The 14,827-nt window shown below is 36.2% G+C and overlaps 1 protein-coding gene across 1 annotated transcript in view; it reads right to left on the reverse strand.

Moving 5' to 3' along the window:
- Positions 1 to 5,115: 5,115 nt before the first annotated feature.
- CNTN5 (contactin 5) overlaps positions 5,116 to 14,827 on the reverse strand; it is a gene marked incomplete at its 5' end in the record, with an annotated part of 450,105 nt that continues 440,393 nt past the window's right edge. Inside the window, 2 exons of the mRNA XM_036323984.1 lie at positions 5,116 to 6,924; positions 10,662 to 10,830. Of these exons, the coding sequence (XP_036179877.1) occupies positions 6,821 to 6,924; positions 10,662 to 10,830 (273 nt within the window). The remainder of the gene's footprint in view (positions 6,925 to 10,661; positions 10,831 to 14,827) is intronic.

A 14,827-nucleotide genomic window follows, 5' to 3' on the forward strand; every position in this document is an offset into this window, starting at 1 on the left:
AAATTGCTGGATTTTACTTAGTTTTCTTTCCTTGTCATATCTTTGTCTGGTTTTGGTATTAGGGTAATGCTGGCCTCATAGAATAAATTCGGATGTATCCCCTTGACTTTTATACTTTGAAAGATTGTAGAGAATTGAGAAAATGTTTCCCTTAAATGTTTGATAGATTTCACCAATGAATTCATCTGGACCTAATGTTTTCTATTTTGGAAGGTTATCAATTATTGATTCAATATCTTTACTGGATGTAGGCCTATTCAGATTGTCTTATTTTTTCTTGTATGTATTTTGGAAAATTGCTTTTTCACTTCATTTAGGTTGTCAAATTTGCGGGTATAATATTACTTTACTATCTTTTTAATGTTCATGTAATCTAAAATGATATCTCATATTTCATTTCTGATATTAATAATTGGTACTTTCTCTTTTTCCATAATTATCCTGACTAGGCTTATTTTATTCATCTTTACAAAGAACCAGCTTTTGGTTTTGTTGATATTTTATAATGATTTCCTGTTTTCAGTTTCATTGATTTCTTATTATTTATTTTCTTCAGCTCATTTTGAATTTACTTTGCTTTTCTTTTTTCTAGTTTCCTATGGTAAAAACTTAGATATTGATTTTAGATTTTTCTTTTCTAGTATATGCATTCAAAGCTATAAATTTTTACGCACTATTTTTGCTGTATCCCACAATTTGTGTTTCCATTTTCATTTAGCTAAAATATTTTTAAATTTCTTTTGAGATATTTTCTTTGATGCATATGTTATTTACAAGTGTATTATTTAATATCCATGTATTTTGGGATTTTTTTATCTTTCTATTTTTTCTAGTTTAATTTTATTGTAGTCTGAGAAAAGATATTGTAGAACATCTATTCTTTTAAATTTGTTCAGGTGTATTGTATAGCCCAGAGTGTGGTCTATCTAGGTAAATGTTCCATGTGAGCTGGAGAAGAATGTGCATTCCTCTGTTGCTGGATGAAGTAGTCTATAGTGTCAATTATGTCCAGTTGATTGATGGTGTTGTTGGATTCAACTGTGTTCTTACTGATTTACTGCTCGCTGGATTTGTCCATTTCAGATAGAGGGGTGTTGAAGTCTCCAACGGTGATCATAGATTCATCTCTTTCTCCTTGCACTGCTATTATTTTTTGCCTCATGTAATTTGATGTTGTGTTCTTAGGCGCATATCTATCATTTATAATTTTTTTCTTTCTCTTTATTTCTTCATTCTTTTCTTCCATCCTTCCCCTGTTCCTTCCTTCCTTGCTCTTTTTTGTGATATTTTAAAGTAAATCTCTGCCATCATGTCATTGCACACCTTTTTCTAAAAAAATACCTAAATAACTACATTATTTTAGCATATGATATTCTATCTATCCCATATTCCATTTTCCTGAACAACTTATTTGAATCCGAATGTGAACAAAGTGTTTGATTTTCATACATTTCTTAAGTTTCATTTAAAGAGAAATTCTACTCCTCCCTTATCCCCTGACACCGAGCTATTGACTAATGAAAAAAATTGGATCATCATCCTGAAGAGTGTTCTACATTACTATTATTTATTATTATTTTTGCATATATTAGCTATGATTCTTTTATAAAGTCGAGTTATCTTTAATCAGCTGTTTGATTATCCGAATACATAGCCTTTATAAGAAAGCCAGGATACATACTTAATTCTTTCCCTTTTACATTTTTATAATAATTCTCAGAATGATGAATCTTGCATCCAACAAAGATAACCAAAGTTTTGTGTGACTATTAGTATAAACTCATGGATTTTTAGATATTACTTTTGTTTCAATCTACTTCTGTCATTATTCTTTTTGAGCTCAATTTATCCCATGCAGATGGTAGTCTTTAAAGGCACAAAAAGAAAACCTGGATTCATCTTGTTCACTTCCTATCCAAGACCTTAAATCAACAATTTCTGCAATAAATTTCCTTTTAACGGTGAATGAATTTGGAGCCAAAAATCTGTGCATTATTTAATCATTACTTCTATTATTTGTCTATTAAGACTGTTCAATGTTCTTCTAGACCTTTGCAGTTAACAAAGCTAAATAATAGGTCATTTTTAAGAAAAATGTCAAACTACGAATTCGTACTGATATTTCATACTGATAAGTCAAAGATTACAGATTTTATTTAACTAAAAAAATTTGTATATATATTTTTTCTCTTATCCCCAAAATGTACTTTTTAAATACCTTTAACATTCATATTTATTTATTGGCTAGTTTAAAAATAATTCAACTAGTTGCGCTACTCACAAGAAGACCAATGAATGTAGTTTAAGATTTTATACTTTTGATGTGTGTGTTGTTCTTGATAGGTATGCCTCATTAGGATGTACTGTTAACCTAGTGACTGGAAATATTTATCTATGAAGTTAAATCCTTCTATAAAAAAGCTTTAGCTTATTAACCAACAGTTGATATAGTTAGTTACCTTATTTCCCACTTATTTTTTTGGAGGTTGCTTTGTATTTTTATTTTTGTTTTATTTTTAACTTAATGTAAAACATTTTTGTACTTCCAAGGTCAAAACTAAGAAATAAATACATTGTGAAAGAGCTTGCTTGCATATTTGTCCCCATGTCCTATTCTCTCTTATCTTAGTAGGTAACAATTTTCATTAGTCTTTAGTTTATTCTTCCATTATATCTTTTAGCGAATATTAGCAAATATGTGTGTATTTTCCCCACTTCTTACACAAAAGTGAGCATATATTTACCTTGTATAGTCTATACCTTATATATTCACATCAAATTGCATATTTTTGCTAGTCTTTCTTAGAAATAGATTCCTAGACCCAGGATTGCCAGGTCAAATGGTAAATCTATAAAAATTTTTACTATTTATTGCTAAATTCCCTTCATTAGTTATATCCTTTTGTTCTTGAGAAGATTTTGAAAATACAGGTTCCCTAGTCTCTGAGCTACTGAGTCAGAGCTCCAAGATTTGGGTGATGACTCAGGTCTGGGAAGTCTGGTCTAAAGGAAATGTTTTAGGCCAACCTTAATTTAAATCCAATTAATTGCTAACTTGATATGTGCTGGACACTGGTGAGAGAAATCCTAAAATGATTGGAGGATCTCATAGACTAGTGAAGCGGAAACATTCATAAACAAATCATCGTAACATCTTGTGATTGCTGGTATAATAGACATGTACATACAGTGCTAAGGGAGAACAAAGGAGTGAATGGCTGCCCAGGAGAATTGTACTTGGGATATACTGTTCCTGATAGAAGCAGAAGTACACATTTACCAAACTCTTTACAAACCTCATTTAATAAAGTCTCCTTCCTGAGAAGAAATACATCGTGAGTCTAACTATGAACTTATCCCACTTGTACTGCTTTTTTGCTTAGTTTATTCTTTGAGGTAGCTTCCAACTGTCAAGCTGAAACTACCATGGACATCTGTGGATAATGATATTTTCAGTGTGAAAACATTACCATAATTGTGAGTATACTGTGTTTTACATGACATAAATAATGCCATTCATATAGTTGACAGGAGAGAAGATAAAAGTCAATAAAAAGAGAATTATTTATTAAAAAGATCTAATGTTACAAGAACAGTACACAGAATTATTATCTGACTGTGCCTTCCACATGGTATATAACCTTATATATAGTACATATATACAGACTGTATACAATATATTTGACGGTTTGACATGGGGTCCACAATACCTTCATACAGGTATGGAAAACATTCACTTTCATGGAATTTTTGATTATGAGGAGTGTTTTTTTTTCCTTCATAGTTCAATTGACATTATACAAAAATACAGTCTCTTTAGTGATTTAAGACTGTGTGGTTATTATTCCATCCAACAAAAAGCTCACTCAGTATTGCAGCTGGAAAATAATGTACCTTGATAAGGAACATTGTTTTGTTTTCTTCAAAGCAACAAGTATGCAATATATAAGTACATAAACATTTCAAACCTATTTTTAAGTAGGTTTATGATGCAAAATACATATTCTGCGCATGTCGAGTAAAAACATCCCATATCTTTGATTCCTCTAAGAATACAACATCAGAATTCTATATTTAAATATTCTGTCAGATATGTACCATCCATCAGCTAGGTGAAAATATTGGTTAATTTGAATTTGCCATATACTGACATTATAATTTGTGGTGGGGGTTGTTTTATAAGAGTTCTAGTAATAACCTGATTTTTAAAGTCTGTCACTAAATCTTATATAAAACACCATGGAAAATGAAGAAAATGGTTTAATTAATCAAATATAAAGTAAAAATTATTGCCCATTTTTAAATATTCTTGCTGCATTCTTTTCAGATGCACATTTTGCTCCTACAAGCCATACTATGCTCAGGAAAGCTCATATTTTGCCTGCCTAATAGCATCCCTCTCTGCAAAGTCCAGCCTCTCCCAATACAAAGGAGGTGCTCAAAGAAGGCCATTTGGTCATTATTATTCACTGGCTTCAATATTCACCATCTGTACTAATTTATTAGAATAATCCATAAACTAAAATAGTCTTTTAAGTCACTACTTATTTGTTTAGGGTTTTTTTGGACATAATTCCCTCAAAACAGGAGTAACCAACATAAATAGTTGTTCTGTGGCTCTGAAATTAATCTTTTAGGTATGCAGAACAGAAATTCCAATCTCTCCTCTGATTCTACAAGAATTAACCTCTAGAGCCACCAGTTTGAGCTCAATGTTGCTTCATATGGCTTCCTGTTAAAGATGTAAATAGAATGAAAGTTATAAAATAAATTGCTTTTTATTCTCATACTAGAGGCCCCATGCACAAAATTTGTGCATGGAGGGCAGGAGATGGGGAGCGGGCGGGGGGGAGTCCCTCAGCCCAGCCTGCATCCTCTTGCAATCTGGGACCCCTCAGGGGATGTCCGACTGCCAGTTTAGGCCCAATCCCAACTGGCAGTTGGATATCCCTCTTGCAATCCGGGACCGCTGGCTCCTAACAGCTTGCCTGCCTACCTGCCTAAACACCCCTAACCACTCTGCCTGCCTGCCCGATTGCCCCTAACTGCCTCTGCCTGCCTTCCTTATTGCCCCTAACCACTCTGCCTACCTGCCTGATGCCCCTAACTGCCCACCTGCCTCCCTGATCACCCCTAACCGCCTCAGCGTTGGCCCCCACACCCGGGACTTGGGCTTCCCTCCCTCTGGCTGGAAGCAGGCACCTGGGACCCGGGCTTCCCTCCCTCTGGCTGGAAGCAGGCACCTGGGACACGGGCTTCCCTCCCTCTGGCCTGCCACAGGCACCCAGGACCATGGCCGGCTTTGCCCGGCCCAGGTCGCAGGCACCCGGGACCGTGATCGTGGGTGGCTTCCCTGCCTCCAGGGTGGCTTCCCCAGGGCCGGGCCCCAGTTTTATCCGGAAGGATGTCGGATGTCCAGAAGATGTCTGGTCAATCTGGTCTAATTACCATATTACCCTTTTATTAGTATAGATTAACATCACCTGTTAACATGCAGGCTGTTTATTGGTGTATGACTTTGCAAAAAATTTCTCTTCAGGCATCTTTTTGGGTGTGATGCAAACTCTGACAAGTTCTCATGTTGGTTAGAACTTTTGTAAAAATATCACCAAGCAGAAAACGTTCACCTCACTTTCTAACAACTATCTAGGATCAAATGGGTCTTGGTTGATGCCTCCAAATAGCAAATGGGGCTCACTTTGTACTGTGGCCATGTTTCCACAGTTTAATTTAAAAAATCAGTTTATCCTAGAGATCCTTTTTACTTAACAGTTGGTAATAATTTATAAGTGGTATGTGATGCACAGAACTGTTTAAAGATCAAAATTTATTTGTTATGCTTGAACCATTTTAATTTACAGACTATATGTATGCATAATTATTTGCATGACAATTTTTCATTGTCTTTAAAATTATTTTCAATTAGAAGAAAACCTTGGATCTCATTCCACCTCTGTTTTGGCAGTAGGTGTGGAAACAGGAAGCTGTGTCTGTTGTAATTTCATTTACAAGTTAGCACCCTTCACAATAAGTCAGTGTCTGCAGTTCTTAGTAACCATATTTTTTGTGACTTTAAACTCTTTTGTTATTAAAAATAAACATTTAATATATTTGCAGCTAGATAACATAGAACTTGATGAGAAACAACATCATTTAAATTCATTTGGACTCACTGTCTATTTATCTTGCACTAATATAAATGGCTTATTCCCTACCCTAATAACTTGCTCTAGGGATGCATATAGAATAGCATATTGACAAATTTTGCTATTTCACTATGCAGTCATACAATATTTTTCCAGAAAATTTTTGTATACTTATCCTATAATGGCCCACACAACTGAAGTATTTTTCATATCTCCTGTCATGTTGTCAATTGAAATATAAGCCAAAGGGAAAAGGAAAAACAGTAGATTCAGAGTCTTAACCAAAGTTTTCATTCTCAGTTTTGGATTTGTGTTTGAAACAGATCTGCTAGAAACCACTTACTTAACAAATGGATGGCACACATGTAGGGTTATCAGATATAAAATCAAATTCCCACATATTAAAAAATTAAAGAATACATTAGACAGAAATTACCATTGCTTTAAAAAATCATTACATACAACCTGCATATTTTTATTGGACCAAGAACTGTCCTCTCCATTGACAAAAAACAAAGAAAAACCTGATGGATAAGTAATATTTCCCCCAACTTCCTATAAGTGCATCATGTATAATCCCAAGTTTTTAAAGCTCATTCCAGTGTCCTGGGTCTCCACTTATAGTACACTCTTCGTCACTATTATCAGAGTAAAGCAAATTAAGTCTGCGGTTTTCACCAAGAGGTTGAAGGAATCATCAATGCCAAGAGCAACGTTACTGATGATGAAGATGTGGAGAGAGTATGGAGGGTTGACTGAGCACTAGTGATTTTTCCACCTGTGAAAAGAGAGAAGCAGTAATGGAGCAAATTATTTTGATTTTACTTGAGCTAGGAAAGAATTGTGTTTAGATGTGTAAGACAAGTGAATGCAACATTGGTCCTGTTTCTGATGAGAGTGTTCCTAGTATTTATGAAACGAGACACTGTCTGCGGTTCCCATAAGTTTTATGGAGGGCAGAAGTATATATGGAATACCGTATTAAAAAGGCAATGCCATGTCTAACAAACACATCTAATTAGAAGATTCAGGGTAAGTTTTACCAATGATGTAATAATGGAAAACATCCCACGTTACAAATATAAAAAACAAAAGAATTTCTATAGTACACAGTTGAGGGCATGGAGCAAAAACAATTTGTAAAAGTTTGTGGCAATAGAAATGTATAATTTAATTACTTTAGCCAATTTTTCAATTTAATAATAATAGCACATTATTTCATTTATTTAAAGGTTCTTGATTGATTTGAGTTTCAGTTGAGTAGATTCTCATACCAAAGTTGCCAAAGGAGAGTTATATTTCATCACTCTTACTTTCAACCAGAAGTTCTTCCTTCTTGAGACCAAAAACACCATATGCAGTTAAAGTATAAGGTGATTGTCTGATTGAACTGACTGATCTGAATGGATTAGTTTGAAGTAGTTCTGATAGCACTACATAATCATAAACTAAGTGCTACTCTTAGATCTAACTTCAGAAATGGTTCTTCAAGCCAGAAGTCTTCTGAAGTATCATCATCATAATTTATATTTAATGAATGCATACTGCATGCCATGCACTGTACTATACATATTATCTTTTCTCTTTTTCTTAATCCTCACCCAAGGATATTTTTTCCATTGATATTTTTAGAGAGAGAAGGAGGGAGGGAGAGGGAGGGGGAGAGAGAAACATTGTAGTGAGAGAAGTACATTGATTGATTACCTCTCCCACGTGCCCCAACAGGCACTGGGGATATACTTGTCCTTCGTCAGGAATGGAACCAGCGGCTCTTCAGTGGGCATTCTAACCACTGAGCCAAACAGGCAAACGCTTATATATATTATCTGATTTGATCCTCACAACATTCCTATTCAACAAGTAATATTATTTACCCCCCTGTTGCCAAGGAGGGAACTGGACTTAGAAAGATTATAGAACTTGCTTAAAGCTCTCTGTGAAAAATCAATAAAATATACTTTAAAAATTCATATGCAATACTTCTGGTCTTAATCCAAATCCTATGTAATAAAAGAGAAACATGCAAATTAACCATTCCTCTGCTATGCTCAAACCATGCCCACCAGCCATGCCCACCAGCCAATCAGGAGCAAGTATGCAAATTAAACCAGCTAAGATGGCAGTGGCCATGGAGCTGGAACGAGCAGGAGGCTTTGGTTGCTCTGGTGTTGGAGGACCCCAAGCTTCCCGCCTACCCTGGGCTCCGCTCAAGGCTACAAAGTTTCAATTATAGAAGATAAATAAATCCCAGAAAAAGAAAAAAAGAAAAAAAGGAGAGGCTGGCAGCTTGGGTTGCTGGGGGGCGTGGCCAGCCTGAAAACGGCCATCAGCCCCTCATCCAGTCTGGCCAGGCACCCCAGCAGGACTCCCCCATCCTGAAAGGGCTGTAGGCAGCCTGAAAATGGCCCTCAGCCCCTCACCCAGGCTGGCCAGGCACCCCAGCGGGACCCCGACCCTGATCTGGGACATCCTTCAGGGCAAACCAGCCGGCCCCCACCTGTGTACCAGGCCTCTATCCTATATAATAAAAGGGTAATATGCAAATTGACCCTAACAGCAGAATCACTGGGAATGACTGGTCACTATGACACACACTGACCAACAGGGGGCAGACACTCAATGCAGGAGCTGCCTCCTGGTGGTCAGTGTGCTCCCACAGGGGGAGCTCTGCTCAGCCACAACCCAGGCTGATGGCTGCCAGCACAGTGGTGGTGGCAGGAGCCTCTCCCACCTCCTCAGCAGCACTAAGGATGTCCAACTGCAGCTTCAGCCTGCTCCCTGCTGGCAAGTGGACATCCCCCAAGAGCTCCCGGGCTACCAGAGGGATGTCTGACTACCAGCTTAGGCCTGATCCCCTGGGGAGTGGGCCTAAGCCAGCAGGTGGACATCCCCTGAGGGGTCCCAGACTACGAGAGGGCACAGGCAGGGCTGAGGGACTCCCCCGAGTGCACAAATTTTTGTGCATCAGGCCTCTAGTAAATAAATATTTGGAATGTAATAGAGCCACAAGCGGAGTCCTACAGGCTATCACTTGATTCTTCTCTCTAGGTTGACAGTTCTGCTTGAAAATGATTGCTCAATAAATAATGCTTATAATTATACATTAATTAAATGTTCATTAAACTTTTTAATGTACTTTTATTGATTTCAGAGAGAGGAAGGGAGAGGGAGAGATAGAAACATCAATGATGAGAGAGAATCATTGATTGGCTGCCTCCTGCATGCCCCCCACTTGGGATCGAGCCCATAACCCAGGCATGTGCCCCTGGCTGGAATCGAACTCAGGACCCTTCAGTTCACAGGCCAATACTCTATTCACTGAGTGAAACTGGCTAGGGTCATTAAACATTTTTTATACAAGGCTTTACTGAAAATTGTTTAATACTTTCTTATTTGGACATTTGCATATTTAATTAAATATTTTCTTCCTATTTTGACTACATCAGTGAAAGGGTTACTTTTGTACAAATTTGTGCAATCCTTCCTTCCTTTAGCCAGTTTTCCCTTGCTGGTATAATAGTGATGGTAGTGGTGAAGATATGTGGCCTTGGAGACAACCATACCTGGGTTTGAATCCTGGTTCTTCTACTTAGTAATTGTGTGATCTTAGGCAAGTTCCTTAAATTTCATCTATAAAATATGAATATGTAATGCCATCTACCTTACATGATTGTTACTAAGATTAAATAAGATCATGTATATAACTCACTTATCACCATATCTGACATATAATAAGGACTCAGTAAAAGCTAGAAATTATTAATATTGCTAACAACTACAATGTCTGAATAATTTCTGGGGATCTAATGTACAGCATGGTGATTTTAGTTAATAATACTATGATATATAATTAAAAGTTTCTAAGAGAGTAGATTGTAAATATTCTCACCACAAAAAGGAAAAGGCAGTTATATGATTTGATGGAGGTGTTAACTAATGCTATGGTAGTAATCATTTGGCAAAATATAAGTATCAAATCAATACATTGTACAACTTAAGTTTACACAATGTTATTTGTCAAAACTAGAAAAAACCCCAAAAAACTTATGCTCAATAACATTTATAATTTATGTTGAAGTCAATAAACATGATCAAAATTTTAAAAAGCATTCCCTTTGAACTTCCCTATCCCTCATGCTCCATTATGTAATGATAAAGTAAGTCAAGACAATAGAGAAATAGGTATGTCAAACTAGAGCTGTACCCGTTTAAAAGCAGTATTTCAAAACCCAAATGACACGGTACTGCTTGAAATCAGGAAAGGCAAGGGAGTTTCACTAATGAAGACATTTAAATGAAACTGTCATGTCCTTTTTTGAATTTACAGAAATTCTGCGATTTGGGGCAGACTACAATGATTTGCATTAATCAGAGTATGACATGGCAATCAGAGTGAGAAAAGAAACCCTTCAAAATCTCTGGACCATGCAATCCATCACATTAATTTTCATGAGGTTTACACCATCTTGATGTTTTGAGTGGTCATCAAAGTAAGCCTATTATGTCAGAATTTACCTGAATATGATGGTACCCTGATTTGGGAACTAGCCGTTCCATCCCCTCCTTCACTAGATGCTCGAACTTCAATGATGTAGACTCCAGCATCGGGGAGAGGTACTACCGCTTGAGGTTTCTGTGTTTCAATAACTTGACTGTTGCTGTGGCCCTCTTGCCTATAAAAAACCTAGGAATGATAACAGGGTTTCAAACATAATGATATTTATGTTTTCGTTTCAAATGTTAATTGTCTACTGTATGTCACACTCTGTGCTAAGTACAAGGAGCTTATAGCTGAAATACATACATAAACAATGTGACATATGTGCTATGTGACTCAACTGGAAGTATATACAATGTGCTGGTTGCAAGCACAGTAGAATTTAATTCTGTCTGGAAGGTAGGGAAGGCTTTTCAGAGGAGGTGATGCCTGAGCTAAACATTTAAAGATGAGTCAAGCTCACCAGTTGTTCCAGGGGAGGAGAAGAATTCTAGAAAAAGGTAAGAGAAGATTAAAACATACATCTAAGCACTAAGAAACCATATTATTGGGGTATGGAATAGAGACAAGGCATATGGGAAGACTCATGAGAAATGAGGCTAGAGAAGTATGTAGCGAGGGGGCAGATCACTGGGCGTCTTTCATTCTTGGTCATTGAAAGAAATAGTACCCTGGGAGTAGTCAAAGCTGCCAACCTTTAATCATTTGGAAGAAGTAAAAATAAAATTTGATAAATATATCAACCCTTAATGTAGGAAATGGCTGAGAAGTTTAAAAATTTATTAATTTTACTTTGGTGGTTTGCTTGTTTTTTGGTGAACTGGCATTTGGATACATTGGGTAGCGAAGTTAAGCCTTTTTCAGACATTATCTATGGCATTAGAATTGAATATGTATTCATGGCAGAGTTTCATAACAACAAATTAGGATACAGAATTATACTGTTTACATATCAATATATTAAGGTCATAGAGATTATGCGATTTATACAAGCTCATGTGACTAGTTATGGTAGAAATTATATTAGTTGAGCATTCTCATGATCAGCTCAGAGCACTTTCACTATATCATATTGTTCCTACTCATTTACCCCCAATAAACCTTTTTGTGTGTGTGTCTAATAATCAAGTAGCAGCAGTGAAGTTATGTTAAAATGCATTTTTATCCAATTTCATTATTTCTGTGCTTTTTCATAATTGTTGGTATTATAATATGATTACTTTGCATAATGGAAAGATCAATAGCTTTGCAAATCATACAGATCTGGGATCAAAACAAATATCCTTCAAAAGAAAAAAAATTTCCTATGCATTTCTGTTTAGGCAAATGTGGGCAAGTTGCCAGTCTCTCTAAACCTCAAGTACCTCTACTGTAGAGATAATAACATTTATTTTTTGGCTTTGTTAAAAGAATAAAATGAGAGGGTACATATGAAATATCTAGCACAGGACCTGGTACATGGGAAATGTAATAAGATAAAGCTACTTTTGCTTCATCATTGTTCTTTGTCAATGGCCAGAATTCACATTTGCATCACAAAATATGGACTGGCTTGGGAACCTAGACAAAAATCTATAATACTGTTTTCTTATAAAAATGTGATTTTAACTCAAACTAACCTACAGACAAGAAAAAATACTTCTGTATAAATGTATATAACATGTGCAATAATTGTAGCTACTGAACTTCATATAAGGAAGGAAGCCATAGCCTTGATGTAGTTACAAAGTGATAAGAGCAATATTGAATGTTTCTCATGTGGGCCAGGCATAGTGCCATACACTGGAGATTCGCCAGAGAACAAGACAATATGGTTTCAGCCCTTACGGTACTTATAGTCTAATGCATGGTGGACATAGGTAACGATGCAATGAAGTGTATTATGTACTGCAATAGGAAACATATTTGATGGTAAAGCAAGTCATGGAGTGGGTTCTTAGTCAAGATTTGGGGAATCAGAAACACTTCTTAAATGATGCCTATAGCAGTCTCTTTTGGCTTAAAAAATGACAATTGTATCAGAATACATGCTTCTCATTTTGACTGTAGCAGTGTAATAAATTAGAATTCTGATCATCCACATGAGGTAATTAGAAAGCAAATACATGGCAATGGGAATGTATGTAAATTGGTGAGGGTTGGCAGGGGAGTGACTATATTAGAGGACACTGTTATTATGGTAGATAAATTACAATTCTTATGACAAAGAAAAATGCAACCAGTAATGCATATCTAATGTTTTTGTAAAATCCAGAGTTGAAGACAGATTTGTGGATCAGTTGAGATTTAGGAACAAAAGGGGAAAGCAGAAAAATATCAATTGATGGTAACAAAGGGAGTTTGAGAATAAATGTGGTTTTTATCAATACATCCAGGGAGATGTACTGCTGTGAGTCGGGAAGTAGGTATACTGAGTGAAAAGAGACATTAAATTCATTGTCAGTCTTAGGTGCTTTAGAGAATCTTGGCTCATTTTAAAATCCTAATTTAGAAAAGATGAATAAGAATGAGGAATATGAGAAGGTTAAGGAGTTATCAAGACATGTCTGAAATAGTTATTGACAGTAAAGAGTTCAGAGAGTACTGAAAAAATCTGGAAGTGTATAGATTGGCAGTTGCGATGACAGCTATCTTTAGGCACAAAGGAAATTGTCTAATGTATTGTCAAGACTATTCTCATTTGTTATCTAAAAAACTGAGAGCCAGTGTACCATCCATATAGAGTTTTTTAAGCAAAAAAATTAATACAGAAATGCTATTCTCAAAGGCACAATTTGGAAACAGCTAGTGTATATATCTGATGGTAACAGAATAATAGTGTGAGTATGCTTAACAATATAACAGAATACATTTTTGCTGGTTCTACCCACAAGTGCCCCTGAAAAGGATGGATCCTATTGAAGGCCTCTGCACCAGCTGAGCATTTTGGGAATAGTTAATGGAGAAAATTGCTCTTCATTATAGAGGGTGAGGATTCAGAATCCCCAGTGGCAAGGGGTGGATGATAAGGAATCAGTAAGATGAATAGAATCTGGATAAAAAGAAGTTGGAACCACAAGTACACGTGAGAAGCCACTGGCTGTAGGGTGGCTGAAAAGCACTATTAAGAACAGGATCTTGTTTGTCCATTCATAGATTGAAGGACACCAAGGTTGCATCTGTATCTTGGCTATTGTAAATTTTCCTGCAATGCACATAGGGGTGCATTTCTCTTTTCAAATTAAATGTTTTAATTTTCTTTAGATAAATACCCAAAAGTGGAATTGCTGGGTCATGGTAGACCTATTTTTAGGTTTTTGAGAAATTTCCATATTGTTTTCCATAGAGGCTACATCAAATCTTGTGATTTGCAACAACATGGATGGGCCTAGAGGGTATTATATTGAGATAAGTCAAACAGAGAAAGACAAATACCATATAGTTTCACTTATAAGTGGAATCTAAAAAAAGAAAAATCAACAGAGGTCAAATGGATGGTGGCTGGAGAGGAAGGGAGTGGGGGATTGATGAAAAAGGTGAAAGTGAATATAGTCAATAATGTTGTGATAAATTTGCATGGTAACAGGTGATTACTAGACTTGGTGTGGTGATAAAGTATATAAGTGTCAAATCATTGTATGGTACACCTGAAACACATATAATATTGTATACCAACTACATTTAAGAAATAAAGCACAGGATCTTGAATAAGTCCTGGAGAAATAATGTACAGCAGAGTGAGTGTAGTTAATAAAATAAAAAATAAAAAAGGACAAAACTTTCTGAAGGGCAATTTTCAGATGTGTATCTGTGTGGTGAGTCTTTCACTCTACAATCTCCCCCTACCAAATTTCCACGAAGTCTGATGTATATGTAACAGTATGTAAGCTACGTCTATTTTGAAATTATTTTATGATGAAAAATTTCAAGCGTACTCAAATGTAGAGACGATAGTATAAGCCATTATACCTGAGTCTTTCTAACTTATGGGAATCACAGGAAAGAGGCTGCGTCCGTATTTGGAATGAATATAAGCTGAAGGAAAGCTCTAAGATACAGGAAATCAATGAGACTAGAATAGCCATAGATTTTACACTCCCTGAGAAGCTGGAGAAATATACGAGTGGGCTTCAAAATTCCACAGGGTGTGGCCTATCAATCCAAGTGGACAGGTATCAATCCAAGTGGAAGGCCCTAACTGATG

This window comes from Myotis myotis, unplaced genomic scaffold, assembly GCF_014108235.1.
Source record: "Myotis myotis isolate mMyoMyo1 unplaced genomic scaffold, mMyoMyo1.p scaffold_m19_p_10, whole genome shotgun sequence".
In the NCBI taxonomy this organism is placed as follows: domain Eukaryota; kingdom Metazoa; phylum Chordata; class Mammalia; order Chiroptera; family Vespertilionidae; genus Myotis; species Myotis myotis.